Genomic DNA, 18,144 nt, shown 5'->3' with positions numbered 1-18,144 from the left:
AAACATGGAGAAAAAATAATAAGAAAAATACTTGGAAGTTTAGTTAACTCTCAATAGACAGAGAAAAAATACTTGGAAGTTCAGTTATCTCTCAAAACATGGAGAAAAAATAATAAGAAAAATACTTGGAAGTTTAGTTAACTCTCAATAGACAGAGAAAAAATACTTGGAAGTTCAGTTATCTCTCAGTACAGGGGTCACGAAATTTTTTTCACAGCGGCCTAGATAAATGAGAGAATGACAAGCGCGGGCCACATAACCATTTTGTTCAATACAATACAGTGAATACACAAAAATAAAGACAACAAACATGTTTATTTTCCAAAAAGTTATCAAAGAAGGCGACGTTAGCAATAAGATAGTTATATCACACCCAGTGCGCACATATCTGAATCTGCAAAGTTTTCTGCACTTCCATGAAAATGTCTTCTCCAGTTGTTGTTCCGTGCATGCTGCAAACGGATGCCAACTTTTCTATGATCTGAAAGTCCAAATTAACACCACGAATGAACACGAGAAGTTGTGACGTACTCGAAAGATCAGTAGACTCGGAAAAAATTGTGCTGGGACAAATTACCTTAAAAAAAACTTAATGAGTTGTTCGTCAATTAAATAAAACCGGAGTGTTCTATCTATAATATTTTGAAGTTATTAATTTTTAAAATGGGTCAGATAATTTATGAACACCTGTATATAAGGCTTGTACACGACTTACACGTGTATTGTGATGGAATTGTGTTATTAATTGGCATAGAACATAAATCAGGCTATAATAAATCTTATCAGCAAAGTCCTTGTTTCACTAAACTATGCCAATGTATATTTTTCTGTAGTGGGCGAACCGACACACAGATGGCAGTACAATATCTTATTATTCCTTATCGGGATTTAGGTTTTTAAAGACCAGGGAGGGCCAGGTTCGTGTTATCTCTTTCTCTCTCTCCCGTATTGTGGTTTTAGGTTTCAGCTGAATATGAATATTGATACGACATGAAGGTCAGAGTAAACCTCTCTTACTCCTACTTAATATTTGCATTAGTGTGTTATGTATATCATCTGTTATATTCGGTACTTAGCGAAAAGTTCAGCATATAACAACACATTTCATTAGTTCTAGTAATAATCGAGACCTTGATACATAAAAATAACATTCAAATGTTGTCAGCCTAGTCTAAAACTAATGTAAGGTTTTCGATCTAGAATTAGGTAGCCTGATTAAGTCCTTATTCCTAAAATATATGTCTGTTATGTTTGTTTGTAATTAAACACAAAGCTACACAATGAGCTATCTGTGCTCTGCCCACCACGGGCATCGAAACCCGGATTCTAGCGTTGTAAGTGCGCAGACATACCGTTGTGCCACTGGGGGCAAAATATATGTCAACTGACGAGAGGTACTTATGTTTGCTTCCATCATGTATGTAGTAGCGATTTAGTTTACATAATAGGCCGTTCTTTAGCCAATTTTTCGCAAAGTAATTTACAGAATTATGAAAAAGTCTATTGGCAATGGCTTGTATGTTTGCGTAGTTGTGCATGAATTTTGATTATGTGGTACGAGGTACTGTATATGCAGCAGTCAGAGGGAGTTTTGTATCGATTGTAGGTTATTAATGTGTTTTGGCGTTATGTTTGATCATGATTATTCTATAACAGGACATATATATGTTTTGTATATTTGATTATACTGGCTGGTGAGGTACCATAGTTTTTGTCAGTTAGACTCCATGCATAATTTGAGCGTTTCCAAATTTTTGTTAATATATTATTTATGTGTTTAACCCACGTTAGCTTAGAGTTGTAGGTTAAACCTAGAAATTTTGCTGATGTTGTGGTCTGGAGAAGTGTTCTATTCATATATAGTTTTGGTAGGCCATCTTTATGTCTTGTTTGATTTTTAGGAACATTTATTTTTATTCAATATTTTCGACAGTGTTCTACAATATTATTTACTTGCGGATGAAAATTTGTTGCTGCTATAGATGGAGTGGGGACACTTTTTCAGGCCGCAACATCGTCCACGAATTGTGATGAAAACCCCAAAATTGGGGCATATTGGTCACATACATGATGAATAAATAGGGCTAACTACCCCTCCTTGGAGGACGCCTGCCTCTGGAGTAAATGACTCCGAGAAAGTTCCTCTTACATATATTTTACATTTTCTATTTTCCAGAAAGTTAGATAGCCAGAGAGTACAATTTCATAATACTTGGTTTGGTCTGTTTTGAATTTCGCGCAGAGCTACACGAGGGCTATCTGCGCTAGACGTCTCTAATTTAGCAGACTAGAGATAAGGTAAGCTACTCAATACCACCCACCACCAACTTTTGGGATACTCATCTACTAATGAATATTTAACATTGCAGTTAGAAGACGGTAATGTGAGGATAAGACCCAAGGCAAAAGTAACATTAATGTGCCATTACTTGTAGTTGTTTCGAGATGAACTTCGCTGTATCAAGTCAAAGTAATATGAAAACAATATTTTGGTAACAATGGAATCTCATGGTCAGAGGTGAAAGACAATGCTTAACAGTACAGACCAAGATTCAGTCATATCTATAGGAACTTGAAGTTAGTTTATTTCTTTTTACGTCAATCCAAGATTCTGTTACCATAACAATCAGATGATGGGGGAAGACCCACATGCAATGTGGGAAGTAGCTGTAATGATTATAGTAATTCTGAAATGATATAGCAGGGATAACAGTTATCTGCTCAAACGTGTACCTAAAATGAAATCTGGTGAACTGGGACATTCACAGATGAAAGGTTGGGGCATCTACAAACTAAACTACATGTACATATACTTTTCCATAATTGTTTTTGGGGCAGATTTTAGTTGTAACTCAGCCATGACAGCTTTGAAACACACATAACTTGTCAGGCTTCTAAGTTCTAACCAATCAAAAACTGGATTGACCAAACATTTTGCATCTCGACATTTTCTATTTATGATAAAGTTCTTGATCCTTCTGGCTATTGGTTCTTGGAGCCAGTTGAAAGTTCAAGTTTTTGATTGCTTGACAGACATACTTTGAAGAACCAAAGGTCAAGTCTGGCTATTGCTGAATGCTTACAGAATCACACATAGGAAATCCATCTTGAGCAGTATTGATTTCATATGCTGCTTACAAATTGTTAAGGCTTGACCCATATTTCTCTATGGCAATGTTGGTGGAGATCTATCTTTGATTCTCTGACAATACTGTTTTGTTTAAATTTAGAAAATGCCTGAGGGTTAAGCTCTCCCTACTTTTACTTAATTGGGATAGCCAATGATATATTGGTAGCGCCTGTGTTCTCACAAGAATAATGTTACTGTTTCTATGCATGGCATGCCACACTCTCATTCTAGAAGATATTTTTGTTCTTACAGAATTTTCCTCAGATATATATATATATATATATATATATATCTGGAATTACTCCAAAAGAGTGCTGTCCAACTTTTAATGAACTTGTCTATTATTGAATACTTGTTGTTGTTGAAAATAAAGAATGATTTTTACTTTGTCTTACAATGTGTTCAGTCTCTTTTCTGCAACTCAATTGATTCCAATTTTCAGCTACAAAGATAATAAAAAAAATTCATGTTCTAGCATCTAGTTACTAGCAAGACTATTTTTACATGTTGGTAATCAGTGCATTTGAGAAAATCCTATTCTTATTTCATAAAAAACAACAACATTATATGGTTTAATGTTTAGATGTCTCACTACATGTGCAAAAAGTTAGCATCATACTGCTGATGTCTACTAGACAGACATTCATGCTCTAGTTCCCAGAATCAATGTAACATTAACATCATTCACTAACCCATAAAAAGGAACAAGAATAAACTTAGAAAATTTATTACAGTGAACTAATAAACAAATTGGTAAAAGGATCAGTGGATAATAATGTAGTCAGTGGAAAATATATATTTAAAAAATTAATTTAATTTCAAACAGAAGTGTAATAATTACTCACCCAGCTATTTCAAGAGCGTGAAACCTAACTATTATCACAGGCAGTTTTTAAAATTTGATGTGCTATCTTTCATGACACATTAAATAAGTTGTCAAAATTATGTGCATAGAAAACTACTTTATGCCTATGAACCCTACTTATAATCAGTCCAAATGTAATGATTATTTTAATCCAATCTTCCATTGAAAGTCCATCTCAAATTTCACTTTGTAAAGGTACTACAGAGCTTTGAGTATGTTATATTAATTAAAATGATTTCGAATATACAAATCAGCAAGTCACATGAAACCTACAGCTGAAATACAGTTGCAATGACAATGTTTGAGGGTTTTGTAGATAATGTGATGCCAATGAAACTGACTGCTTTTGGGAAGGGTATGTAATAGCCTTTTCCAATGTAAAATAGTTGCATACTCTTATCATAAAGATGTATTCAGATTAGGGATTTAGAATGTCCAACATTGGGATTTCTCTTGTACGTAATGAAATTTGAAAACAAAAGAATGTGGACGAATTTGGAGCACCAGGACCATCTAAAAAGAGACATGCAGCAAGCAATATTCCAGCTGTAGTAAACAAAGTATGGCATCTTGTAACAAGTGAAAAACTACAAAAACAAAGTTCAGTGGCAAAAGCCATCCATATACTCTAGGCAACAATATGAAAGAGAATCAAATATGATCTACTGGAAAAGTGATAGAAGTCATATGACACACCCAAGTTCCTTTCACGATAAAAGAAAAACTGGAGGCTTTATAACTTGAAAAGATAATTTTTTATTATTATAAAAATGAGTTCCTTTACTATTTATAATAAAAATAAAACGGTTTCCAGGTAGTATTTACATCTTAATTTTTTCTGTACCTTATTTACGAAACTTAACTTGGCAAACTTTTAATATATTGACCTTTCTATTATTTTAAATTTTATTGTGTGCCAATTTTCTCTACATTCAAAAAGTAAACTGTTTTAACATATATAAATACACACACGCACATGCACAAACATATATAAAAATATGAAATATAGAAAGAAGATATATGTTAACACTATTTACATGAGTATTAATTACCTGTATTTAGTGAAGAAACAGCATAAAACTAGTTACATACAAACTGTATAGCTTCTTCTATGAAACAATTCACAATATGTTTTAGTTCTCATAATCAAACAGCAATGTTTAAAGTTAAAATGAAAAAATTGACTGGTCTTTCTCTAAATTGAACAAAGAAACATAGTTGAATCTATTGGAGAAAACTAATTTCCCAAGCTTAATGTTCTGAAAATACATACATTAACAAAATTGCAGTATCATTCCTAAAAAACAAAGAATTGTGCTATATCAGTTGTAAAATGTTCCTAGGCTTCAGTCAAAGACTCTTCATGTGGATAAATATATTCAGTAATCTAGAAGAGAACATGAAGTTAATGTGAAGGTTTAGAATCAGATACATTAACATAAGCATTAATAGTTCAAATTATAACATTTAAACCAAAAAACTTTAATAACAGCATAAGAATAAGGATATGAAACTCAGCCAATAACTTGTATTTTAATAATGTAAAACATTCAACTACTGCAAGACATGTTAAACAATTAGTGTGGTAAATATTTGTAACAAGGATGATTGCCACACATTTAAAAGTTGTTCTTCACAAAACAAAGTTTTTAACAAACACTCTGACTAATATAAATGAAAATCTGGTCAGGGAAAGGAATTATAAATTAAACTTGGTGCTTTTGCAAATGATCGATCCTTAATGAATTCTATTGTATGTCAGTAGATTATTTTCTTCATCCAAGTGCAATCTAAAAAAACAACAAAGAATAGTGTGTAGTCACATCACAAAGGCTTCTTAAACATTGTCTACTGAGCAATAAGATGCACTGAATATTCACATATACTCTACTTGCACAGGAGTTGAAGTAGTGCTTTAAACTCCTTTGACCAGCAGATCACAATATTTTCTCAAGATCATATGTAATTTGTAGCAAAATCTTTACTATGAAGTAAACACATGGTATAAATACAACTTATATTTTATGAAATAATCAGTTTATCATTTTGGACCAAACACCAGATTCAGCATCTCTCTGTAGTGTTCAGGAAGAATGATAAAATATTACAACACATTTAACTGCATAAATAGAAACAAGGTTTCCTACATGATAACTGCATCCCAAATGTAATGTCTGCATATTATAAGCAAGTAATCAATGTAAATACAAGACAAATTACTTTATTTTCGTAGTTGCTGATAAGAAAAAATTCCTTAGACTTGTTTTCTATATATATTTTTTCCACACTTCTCTTTAGTTAATTTTTGAGGGTAAACTTACTAAAATGTAGGGTGTTTCTTTATCTGGCTTCAGGTCATTCCAATTAATGTGATTGTTAACCAAAATCTGTCTAAAAACAGCAAGTTGGCTACAGCAGCCAAGACTGGCTGACTCTGAAGGAGGTTCTCCAATTCCAAAAATGTCAACAGTGTAGTTGGAAAACTGTTTTATAACATTCAAACACCTGGAACAAACAAATATTAAATATATTACAATAACATTTTATAACACTGCCCCCAGAGTTTGACAACCTGATTTTGTTTTACCTGGCCAAAAGTATATAATTTACAGATTGAATATGGCAATTGGCCAGAAAAATAAAAAAAAATTTTGCAAAAATGCTTAAATGCTACACTTTGACTATAAACTGGAGTTTAATTATATATATATTTGTTGATAAAACAATTTCAATAATGAAAATGTTTTTACAGTTATAAGCTATGTTAAGTATACACAATTGAGCTTGCAAACATATGTAGCTCTACACATTTAATATGTCTAAGAATCGTCTATTTACAATAATGGAAGTAATCATGGAACCACACAAATAAAACACATGCAGCAACTAACATAGTGAACTTATGAATGGTACAAACACAGAAAATTCAAAAAGAAAATTAACAAGACTGTACAATGTACATGTACAATATTGTGTACGTAGGTTCTTTGCTTTACACAGTGTTACACCTTGTTTTATGCTGCAATATAGTTTATCATTGTATGGTTGCAGAGTATTGTTTCTAATTTCCTGTATTACTCACCACAATTCACCCAAGTTGTTTGGTCAGCCTCAAAAATACTCATATTGGGACTTTTTGAGCAAGTCATGGCCGTGAGTGTTCCATTGGTCTCTATACTGTCAAGATATTGTTTCAATACATCTGCTGCATACCTGAGATCACTGTCTTGCTGGAAGAAGTATCCCCGTCTAAGGATTAGCATTCCAGATGGAATGGCATGATGAATCAGAGTGACATAAATTTTGGCAAGATCACTGACACTTACAACAGAGATGCAGCCTCAAACTAAGACTGATCCCCCTCACTATGCTTACCATTGAAAAAAAAAAACTGTCATTAGTTGTTACCTAAAGATTCATATTTGGCACCATCTGTAAAAATTACGTTTTTCCAACTTTGCTCATTCCAATTTTTGTGGTTCAATTCCCATTTCAACCTTTTAGTTTGGTTATGTTTTCTCATGGTTTTCAAGCAGCTACATATCCAATAAGACTACTTTGTGCTAATGAGTATCTTACTGCTTAAAGTAATATTCCCACCTATGTTTACAGCAAAGTCACTGGCAAGGTCTATATTGTCTATCTTGTTAAGAAAGTACCCCAAGCACTCAAAATTTGTTGTATACCTCAACCATTTCTATAATAAGAAGTGCCAGTTTACTGGAATCTCTTTACAATATAGCTGTTACTGAAATATGGAGTTTTGCTGGATTTGTAAATCCAACAAAGAGGTCACCACATCCTGAAGATGTTGAGTACACAGAGGATCAGAATGAGAAGGATAGGGGAAAGGATGGGAAGGAGTATTAAAGTGCAGAGACAGACCATGAGAAAGAGCTTGCACAGCCTAAATGTTGCTGGTATGAGAGACCACAGATGGGCAAAATGGGGGGAGATGGGTGCTAAAGGGCTCAGAGCCCAGAATGAGTTTCAAAGAAATCACTGCCAAGAGTCACGACAGTCTGCCTTAAGGGAGAGGGAGATGGTAAACAGAACTGATTTGACAAAGAATAGGAGAGAGATTGGCCCCAATGTGACTTCCAAAGATAGGTAGTAGACTGAGTACTCATGGTGGGGAACCAGTGAAACAATGAATGATTGCTAGCAAGCAGTCAAGCTCAACCTGAGATTCCAAGAAGTCAGGAACACCCATAAAGACTAGGAGTGTAAAAAAAAGGGCAAGACAAAGGTCATATAGATATGAGGAAGGGAAGCAGATACTGACACCCTAAAGCAAAAGATCCAGAATGAGAGGATCCACAAAACAAAGAAAGATGTCCCCTACAAAACTATAAGGGTCATGATGGAGAAACAAAGTGAGGAGATAAAGAATAAAGATATAGTGAAGAAGTTGCAAAAAAGTCAAAGACAAGTAGATTGTTAGAAAGAAAGAAATAAAGAAGGTGAAAGGTGAGTGTCCTAAGCATACAGATAGACTCAAGAGACTGGTATAGAAGAAATACAGAAGAGTCATGACCACAGGTCATGAAGATGAGGAGAATTAGGAAAACACTGAAAAGTGAAAAATAGAATAGTATCAGTGTGGACAAGAGGGGGAGGAGAAGGAAAGTAAGCAAATGGAGGTTTATGAAATAAAGGAATCTAAGAGTTATCAGGATTTACTGGTGAAAGAGATTTAGAATCTCATATACCTGAGAAATGTCCATAGCAAGCAAAAAAAAAAGGAGGAAGTACATGTTTTTTTTTATGAGGAATAACCGGAAGCAAAGGCTGGAGGTGTTAAAACCTAGTCAAAATCTTCCACAGGTTAGACAGGCTCCACAGAAGGCAATGAAACAGGATAACAAAGGACCTAAATTGGGGAAGTAGGAAAAAAAAAAAGGAACATATCAATTGATATACAATAGCGATAACATCATAAATAGATAATGCACCTGCAATTGCCATTGATATAGGTGTAGAAGATTCCTGAATATAAATATTTGGGCCTTGAAACACAACATCAATGTGGAGTTATGAATTCATAGTATACTGTATGGACAATCCATTAGTGAATTTGCTCATTTGTTGTATATAGTAGAAAGAAGATAAGTAGTTGCTTTAGAAAAAACAAAAATGCAATCACATGGAGAGAACATAAATGCAACAAGGACAAAGGTAATGTAATACCAAATAAACTCTAACAGATAAATCAGAAAGTTACAAAATTAAAACAATGCATCTTCAGCTATAAAAAATTACTTACAAATACAGAAGTTTATGATTTCTTACTTGGAATGAAAAGTGTATAACATTCAATTAATTGTGGCAAAATATTATTAATTCCAAAAAAATCATGAGAGCATTAAAGGTTTCCAAAATATATGTTAGTATAACACATTTTTCTAAAAATTATTAAACCCTTTACAGATTGTTTTCATGCAAATAACTACTTGCATAAGATATCAACTGAAACAATCATTTCTATAATACTAATGTACAGTAACACTTGAAAGTTAAAAACTTTTCTATACTGAAAAAATATTTCTGATAGATACTTACCTCCTCTTACATAATACCTTTTCTCATTTAGTGCTGCCCTCTATATGTACAAATTGTTCACTCACCACTAGCCTTGATACTTCCACCTACCCCACATGTTTAACATGGTACAGCTGTGCTGTAGCATGCAAATAATCATGCAACCCTCCATCAGTAGGAGCACAAAACGCTCTCCTGTCACAGCTGGCTCCTCTATAGTGGAAAACCCAATTTTTATTTCGAGATTATGCAAAAAAGAAGTACCAAAAGTGGGGAGGTAGGGTGGAAAGTGTGAGCAGATATTAGTATCTATCTGAAATATTATTTTAGTATAGGAAAATTTTAACTTCCGATACAATACCTGACCTCTTCTCACCTAATAGCTAGAATCTCACATTAACATGGTGTAGGGACCAGTGCAAAATGTACCTAGATGAACACCCTTCAGAAAGAGTCCAAAGAACACCCATGGAGTGTGACATCTCTTGGTAGAGGAACTTCTCTGCAGTAGGAGGAGAGTTCACACCATCTACACCTACAGAACACCACCACCCTACTCCCAAGTGAGTGGGATTGAGCACACTCAGGAAGATTCCTCCATGGTCCACTACTCCAGCAGCTAGTAACTGGTAAGGATTCCCATACTCCATTTAAAGATGGAATAATGCAGTGAGGAGTTTGGAAGAACACAACACTGGAGAAAGTGTAATGGGTGAACACGAAAACCTGTTTATTCAACCAGAATCAGATGGATGGGCAGCTATCCCAACTCTGCATTAATCATGATAGTCCATGAGTTGGTATGTCTTGGGACAGGCATATATATAATGCAATATACCATAAGGATGTACCTATTACCAGTCCTGTGGAACACCCCATCTCAACAGTCTGGGAGCTTCCACAGTAGGATTGCATGGCAAAGGAAGGAGGAGGAAACAAGCTATCCAAATTGGCATCTTCCTGTAACTGTTCCCCCAGAAAAAGGAAATTCTGGTCTGTGATCAAGAGACACAACAGGCTGCATAATGAACTCCAAATCACGATGTCCTAAAAAACCGATACTTCCTCAGAAAGAAAGTGTGAAACCTGAAACCTAAGGAACTGTAGGTTGAAGTGCAGTGGAAGTATGAACGACAGCTGAGAGTAGATATTGAAATACTAACCTAAACTATCTAGTTTCCTTGTAGAAAAAAATATAAATTGCTAAGAAAAACTAGAAACAATTATAAAAATATATTTAACAAATTAAACTGTTAATGCAAAATACTAAGCAAGCACTAACAAATTTTTTAAGCAATTACACTCTTCTGTGCCAAATTGAGAAATGAAGATTGGATTCTACACTATACAGGGAGCCGGCTGCAACAGGAGAGTGTATGAAGCTCCTATTGGTGGAGGGTTGTTGTATGGTTATTTGCATGCTACAACACAGCTGTACCAGGTTAAACAAATGAGGTAGGTGGGAGTATCTGGCATCTCTAAAATTCCTTCTGCTGATTATGGCTCATGTATAAATATATGTGTAGTGACTGTACATTGGCAAAACAAAACACCACTTAAGAACAAGAGTCTGTGAACATTTAGGAGTATCTATCAGAACTGATTGTCCACTACTTAAACCAAACCACTCATACATTCGTTCATATTCTGAAACCACAGGTCATAATATTTCATTTAACTATTTCTCTGTCATTACCACAGGATCTGCAGACCTTGAGCTCTACATTAAAGAAAGCTTACTCATAGCTAAAGACTGGCTGACTCTTAACGACTCACAAAGCTCTTTAGATTTATAATTGTTCTAAATTTTCACACTTAAACTCAACTGTTGTGCAATATATGTATAGTCCTTTGTTTTACCATTTTTCTTAAAAACTAAGTGAACTATTGATTGTGATATTAGAGTTTTAGTTTATAATCATCTATGTAACATGATTTTCTGATTTTGCTGAAGATGGAGTGAGTGTTTTCTGAAACATTTGAACCTTATAAATAAAATGTTTTGTGTTTTATCTTCACAAGAGGAGGAAAGAAATAGGAGGACAAGTCCCTCAAATAAAACCCATATAACCCACTGATCTGTGGCAAAAGATTGCCTAAGGGGAACAAATTTACACAATTGAGCTCCCACTGGGTAGTCACCGTTATTGTAGGCACTGTGCCCATCTATATTGAATAAAACGATGAGATGAGGAACAGGTAAGGGATGCATAAACTCCACCTGTGATTCCAAAGTCTCAGGTACACGGTCAAAATCATACTGCCAAGAAAAGGGGCCATACGCAAGTCCTGTAGGTAAGTGGGCAACAAACGTATGGGACAAGGCCTCATCACAACCCAGAAGATCCCAATGACAGAGAAATCACGTGTGTAAGGCAAGAGCTGAAGATGATAAACGAGCCAACATGGAGGTAATAAGGGAGAAGCTGTCCCTCAAAAACCCCTCAGGATCTCAGTGTATCACCTCGGAAAGGAGATGGATGGTAGATAAATACCATAGAAGTGAAGTAAGAGCAAGATGAAGGCATGAAAACTGATCTGTAGCCCTTGGAGGGCTCGGCATGCTGGTACCCTTAATCAATTGTGAATCACATTGCTCAGCATGACCCCTAATATTTGGGGAAGGCAGAAACACTAAATATGTAGAGAAAGAATTATCATCCAACAATGAAGGATGGGGATCATAGGAAATTGGGGAAATGGATAAAACATCACATTCTGAGAAATCATGTCCAAAAATGCCATATTATGCCTAGCTGATTCTGCAGATGGGGCATAGGAAGACAGAAGACACAGCAAATCCAGTGGTGGAAAAAGGCTATCAAAATCTTCCTTGGCCCAAACAGGTTCAGCTTGTTCAGGAGAAAGTGGAACAAGTTCAGGAGAAGGTGGTTGACCCATATAATGATCAATCTCTCGGCAGATAATAGCTGATCAATCCAATGACAGGTCACCCCAACCTGCAGCACGTGAAAGAGTGCTTGTAGGAGATATGATACCTGAAGTAGTAACATGAACCTCAGAATTCATTTCAGAAATATGAATTAAACAAAGATGTTTGATTGACAAATGCGAATGTGTGTGAGAGAGAGAGAAACAAAAAAGACTGGGAAATTAAGTTAAAGTAAAAGGCATCTTCAATATAAAGATAAAAACACTGTTGGATATTTCAAATAGCATATAGAGGCTTAAGAAAAATTTTCATTCTGTTAACTTTCATAGTGGTCAGCATCAACATACTTTCTCACTAGATTCTACTTTACAAGTGTTAAACCTAATTTTTGTATTTTATCTATAATTTCCCTTTCTACTTACAAATGTTTTCAGAAAAATATGGAAATTAATAATTCATCACACTTTCTTCAACAGAATATTAAGTGGTTGTAATTACTGAGTAGTTATAAGACTAGTTTCATGTAAAAATCAGGCAAATAGTTTTCTTCAATTATATATATAAAAAATATTTTCATTGCCATTGAATACTTGGATTATGTTATAGAAATGTATAGTGACATTTAGGCATAAAGCCTTTTGACTAACTTACCATGTTCTAAATTCAATTCTGTCCCACTCAAACTTGTGGTCCCAGTGCCGAAATCCTTTTAGTTCAGGAAACAAACAGTTGAAGTCTTTGTTTGGAGTGGTGAAAATTGCTACCCTAGGTTGAATGTATCCAAACACTGTATATGGTACTCTGTCAAGTTCTGGGTCACTAAGGTGCTCTAATCTGAAGAATACAACACAAAATTTCATTTCAAATGAGCACCCATTAACAAGGCTATTGTTGTTTGAGCAATGATTTAAAATTTTTCAATCATCTGTTTGCAGAAAAAGTGAATATTTTGGGAAGAAAAAATATTTACTTTTTTCTGCTTTATAACAAAAGTATGGTGAAAAACTATAGCTTCTAACCATATTTACACATGTTAAAGATATTCTAAAAACATACTACATTCAAGCTATCTCATGTTACTTCACATACACTTGTCTAGCTCTTTAAAAGTTATTTACTTATTAGCTTGTTATTATTAATCAAAATCATGGTGAATTCACAATATTAAACCACAATGACTAGGAGAAAGTATTGAAAGGTAATGTCTGAACATAAAGACCTCAGTCAGTAGCTATGTCAAAATGGTAAAACCCTAGACCATGCAACTACTGAAGATTCAGTGCCACTCACAGATCTACACAAAGCAAAAATATGCATAAAACTTTATTCTATGTCTACACTTGTGAAATATATTTTTATTAATACTTATGTATATAGCTTCTGACTAATTTTTCCTACAACCTATATTTTTAAAACTCACTTTTCTGGAAGCAAAATGAAAAACAGAAAATAACATTTATTCCCATGATTTATGCAAACACATCTCAAACTATACTGGAAAAATAACCATTTCTTTAAAACATGTATTTCTTGTTCATATAAAGTGTTTCTTCTTTTAAAGATGTCAGGTAGCAATTGTATATATGAAACAAAATAATACATTTACATCACAAATATATGAAAACTGTTAACTTAACACATATTATATGTTTATAACATGTAAATATATATTGACTCCAGCTTTAATATTAGAATTTTATCATTTTTTTTTCTAATCTACAACTTCATTAACCACCAATCAAAGCAAGCCACCTACACTGATTAGATCTAAATGTTAATTCAGTAATTAGTAAAGCTAATTTAATAGACCAGTCTAATTTGGAGTAAATTGCACACTGCAATTCAAAAAAACATTTCAGGAGTATTGATCAAACATCCTAATATGCAGTAACTGTATTATCAGCTATATATTCCCTTAACATTACACGACCTTCTCTTGACTTAATGCTGCAGTACAGAAAAATGACAACACATAATCACAAACAACCCACAATTTTATTACTCATTTAAAAGCGAGATTGTTTTTGACACAATCAATTAGTAACAAACTAATCAAAATGAATATATTGTGACCAAGCTTATGTTAACAAATACACAAGTGGCACAATTCACTAATACAATTAGAAGTACTTTTTACAGGAAAAGAATCAACACAGACGTACAACTCTATACATGTTACAGCATCAAACCCAGCCACACGAATATCACAGTCAGAAATACTTCCTTCATAGAGCTTGATGCACAAAGGCCTTTTTCTTTTAAACAAGAAATCCCATGCTATAGGTGCTGCAATTTGTCTTGTATCCATCAAACAACTGTACTGAGAGTCAACAGCAGCAATTTCTTCAAGAGTTTCAATTTTCTTGATATATCTTAAGAACTTCCCTTCTGCACACCCAAAATCGATTACCTCAAAAATAAACAAAAAGCATGGTAGAACATTAATATCAATTCACCAGTATATTTAATTTCCTGGATGCTTAATCTACATTGCATTTCTCACCCACTGTCAGTTATGTATACACACAAACATCTATAGTACACATAGCCCTACTGAGTTGAATATAACTACATATTTTTGCTTACTTGTTCAGCTCTGAATATTATTTGAGTACAGTTTTGAACATAACTTTAATTTTTCTCAAGTTCATGCAAGATTTGCTCTATAATAAGTTTTGTCAATTCTAAATATATATATTTACTGTATTGTTTTTAAGCCAGAAACATAAATTTTATGAATATTATATACAATTGTTACTTTTAAGGATATTCTCACAATAAGTTATATGACCAAGTGTTTACTTTCAAGTTTCACACAAGAAGTCCTGGGAAGGGCTATCTTCTGTGTTGGCAGTGGTTGGGATTAGATCCTTGGTCTTCTTGATAGAAGTTTAGTGTGTTTTACATTCAACTGCATGTATAGAGTCTCCCCATTACAACTGAAATCCACTACTTGTTTTCTAAAAGAGTATCCATCTTTTGGTGACATCTATACAAGGTTGACTGATTGTGTTATCACTTAAATGGGTGAAGAAGGATTTTATATTTTTATCATACGTGATTCATATCCTATTATTACAACATTTATGTAAGGTTTACTTTGGTATGATGGGCTGTTGCAGATAATTCAGTGTTACCGATTCTTATATGTTTATTACGCTTCTGAATTTTACATTTTATTAGTCTTTTAGTATCTCCAACTTATTGGAATCCACATTCTCTGGGAATGCTGTAAATGGTTTTCATTCTACATTAGGGTTTTAGGTGGTTTGTTGTACAATAATTGTGGTTATATTGTGTTGTGGTTTCTGTTATGACTTTATGCTGTTTACCTATTATCTGTATGTTTTCAAGCAAGACCTATGATGTAAAGGAATACGGTTGTACGTCAGTAACTTTTTCCCCATTTATTCTTGGTGTTTAACTTCTTTATCAAGTGTTCCAGGTATCCATTGTTAAGAAGGATTGTAGTGATGTGATTTTCTTCCATCCTTTTAGTTTGTGACCATATTACAAATGTATCATCAATATATCCGAGCCACATCTTGGGGATTAAAGTGACTGTTTAGAGTGTACTAGCTTTAGAATATCCCATATTTTGGTTACTGGGTGCTAGTTATAGGAGCAAGCTCCAAGATAGGCTTTCTTGTTGTTGGTAGTATTTATCTTAAGTTAAAGTAGTTTGTATTGAGTTTTGGTATTGTAATTTGCAAGTTCTATTATTGTGGAAATTGTCAGTGTGGGTGCATTCCTCAAGAGTTCTATTATTTTCAAGCTATTGGTGAAGTATTTCTAGTGTACCAGGGGTTGGTACATTAGTGAAGAGGTTAGATACATTAATGTTGATTATTGTTTCTTGTGAATTTATCCTGGTTACTTTTATAATCTCTACATAGTGGGTCAAGTTCTTAGAATGTGTGGATGATTTACCTGTTAGTGACGATAGATCTACCAGATATCTAGCTAAAACATGGTGAATTTTTGGTAATCTACAGAAGTGTGGATAGTGCTGTTGCATGCTATTAGTTGTTTCTGCTCGGCATTCTTTCTAATGTTTCTTGATGGGTTGGTTAATTTTCTTATCTGTATTAGCTGTTAAGATAAACTTGATCTTCATGTAGTGAATATTTTCAATAAGAGTTTGGAATTTGATAGAGTATTCTTCATTGTCTCTGATTACAGTGGCATTCCCTTTGTCTGCTGGTAGAATTATTATGGTTTTGTTTTTCTTCAAGTTTCTGGTGGAAGTATAGTGATGTTATAATGGGTATATATTTTCTGGCTTCTTTTTATTTTTTTAGTAAGCTGCAGATTGCACTTTCTGTGGTTTGAGTTATATCTAAGGTGGGTATTGGTTAAGTCTTAGGGCAAACTTTAGCCCTTTACTTAGTACACTCTTTTCAGATTTTGTTATTGGTGATTTTCTTAAGTTTATTATGGTGCATTTAAGTGTGTCTATGATGATAAAGCCTCATTTTACAAGGATTTAGTTTCTTTATGTAAATTTCTTTGGTGTGTGTGTTTTGTTATCTATCTTCTGATACAGATCATTAATATTATTTGTATCTTGCAATGGTGATATTTTATCCTATCCTGAATTTTGGCTTTATTATTTGGCTGAGTTATTCTTTGAATTCATGTGGTGTTGATAGGTAATTTCACCTTAATCTCTTATTGTCATATGGGTTATATATGGCATATGTCATTTGAACACCATTTACTTGTAGTTGTATACACAAATCTGAGATATCTGGCACAAACCCGAGGGTGGGAATCTCAAAAACACCAAATAAAGACTTTCTGGGTGACTTTTAATTTCTTATATCATCAGATTGATTTTAGTCTAAAGAAGGTTAACACCTTTAAGAATTACATTGCATTGGTTACATTTACAGAGGAAGATTGGATGATGATTTTTTTTTTAGTTGATTTACAGTCAAGTTTTTCTGTATCCCTAAACTGTATGGGTTAAGATGTTTTGTCTTGAGAAATGACAGGTTTAAGATAATCTTACTGAAGTTAATTTACAAGAATATTTAGGTGGTTAATAGCATAAAATCCTTTAACTTGTTTGAGCAATATTTTGATGATAACAGTTCTAGAGGAGCCAAAATTAAGATAAGAAAAAGGCAGGCTAGAACTCAGTTAAGTTTTAATTCTTCTGACAGATGATCCATCATTGTCTGAATATTATATTATGTTAAAATATACATTAGGAAACTCAAACAGTAATTATACTAAGATTAGAGTATGTTTTATTATAATGTGGTCATTAGTGATGGTAACATCATGGATCTACAACCAACAGGGGGCATAAATAGTTTACAAATATTTGTTAAAAAAAGCCTCATGTGTTACTCTTAGTCTTAGTCATATACACATTAGTCATTAATAATTACACGATGAAATATTACTATTACCATTAGTTACTACTACTAGTAATAGCAATAGTATTAATATCATTATTTATAGCTATATATTTACTAACCTTAACAATTTTTTCTTTTTCAAGAATATCACGAACCGTTCTATAACGTTGAATATAAACCGGAGGGTCAAACTGCATTCCATGTCTTTCAGTTTCAGTTTCGCTTCTTCGTATTAATGGTAATCCCGCCATTTCGCTACATTTGATACAACTTACAACTTCAAATACCATAAAAAGCTAAAAGTTTCGAATCAAATGCAACCGGGAGTGTTCAGAAATATATTTCT

General features: G+C 33.7%; 1 protein-coding gene across 3 annotated transcripts; it reads right to left on the bottom strand.

The window, feature by feature from the left end:
• Positions 1-3,737: 3,737 nt before the first annotated feature.
• LOC106457090 (small RNA 2'-O-methyltransferase-like) lies at positions 3,738-18,138 on the bottom strand. 3 transcript variants are annotated; one of them, XR_002610125.1, is made up of 6 exons: positions 17,918-18,138; positions 14,592-14,839; positions 13,081-13,263; positions 8,708-8,868; positions 7,078-7,244; positions 6,363-6,500 (listed from the first exon to the last, which is right to left on the bottom strand). XR_002610125.1 is itself a non-coding variant. In XM_013916477.2 (5 exons), exons 1-5 carry the CDS (start codon positions 18,086-18,088, stop codon positions 5,335-5,337), a joined length of 834 nt encoding a protein of 277 aa, XP_013771931.1. In that variant the 5' UTR covers positions 18,089-18,138; the 3' UTR covers positions 3,738-5,334. The 3 variants fall into 3 exon arrangements, 2 of the variants coding, with proteins under 2 accessions (XP_013771931.1, XP_022238883.1); XM_013916477.2 differs by lacking the exons at positions 7,078-7,244; positions 8,708-8,868 and adding an exon at positions 3,738-5,382 and having other exon boundaries at positions 6,317-6,500; XM_022383175.1 differs by lacking the exons at positions 6,363-6,500; positions 7,078-7,244 and having other exon boundaries at positions 7,251-8,868.
• Between the last annotated feature and the right edge of the window lie 6 nt (positions 18,139-18,144).

This window comes from Limulus polyphemus, unplaced genomic scaffold (genome assembly GCF_000517525.1).
Source record: "Limulus polyphemus unplaced genomic scaffold, Limulus_polyphemus-2.1.2 Scaffold14, whole genome shotgun sequence".
Taxonomy (NCBI): Eukaryota; Metazoa; Arthropoda; class Merostomata; order Xiphosura; family Limulidae; genus Limulus; species Limulus polyphemus.
Note: the sequence above shows the minus strand (reverse complement) of the source record. Positions and strands in the feature narration are given on the sequence as shown.

Bases quoted from the DNA above. Each gene is read 5' to 3' on its own strand.
- LOC106457090 (XM_013916477.2), bottom strand. From the start codon at position 18,088: ATGGTATTTGAAGTTGTAAGTTGTATCAAATGTAGCGAAATGGCGGGA. The intron at 14,840-17,917 runs GTTAGTAAATAT...TTTATTTTTGAG, and splicing joins AAAAAGAAAAAATTGTTAAG to GTAATCGATTTTGGGTGTGC. The intron at 13,264-14,591 runs GTACGTCTGTGT...TGTATTCTTCAG, and splicing joins GCTGTAACATGTATAGAGTT to ATTAGAGCACCTTAGTGACC.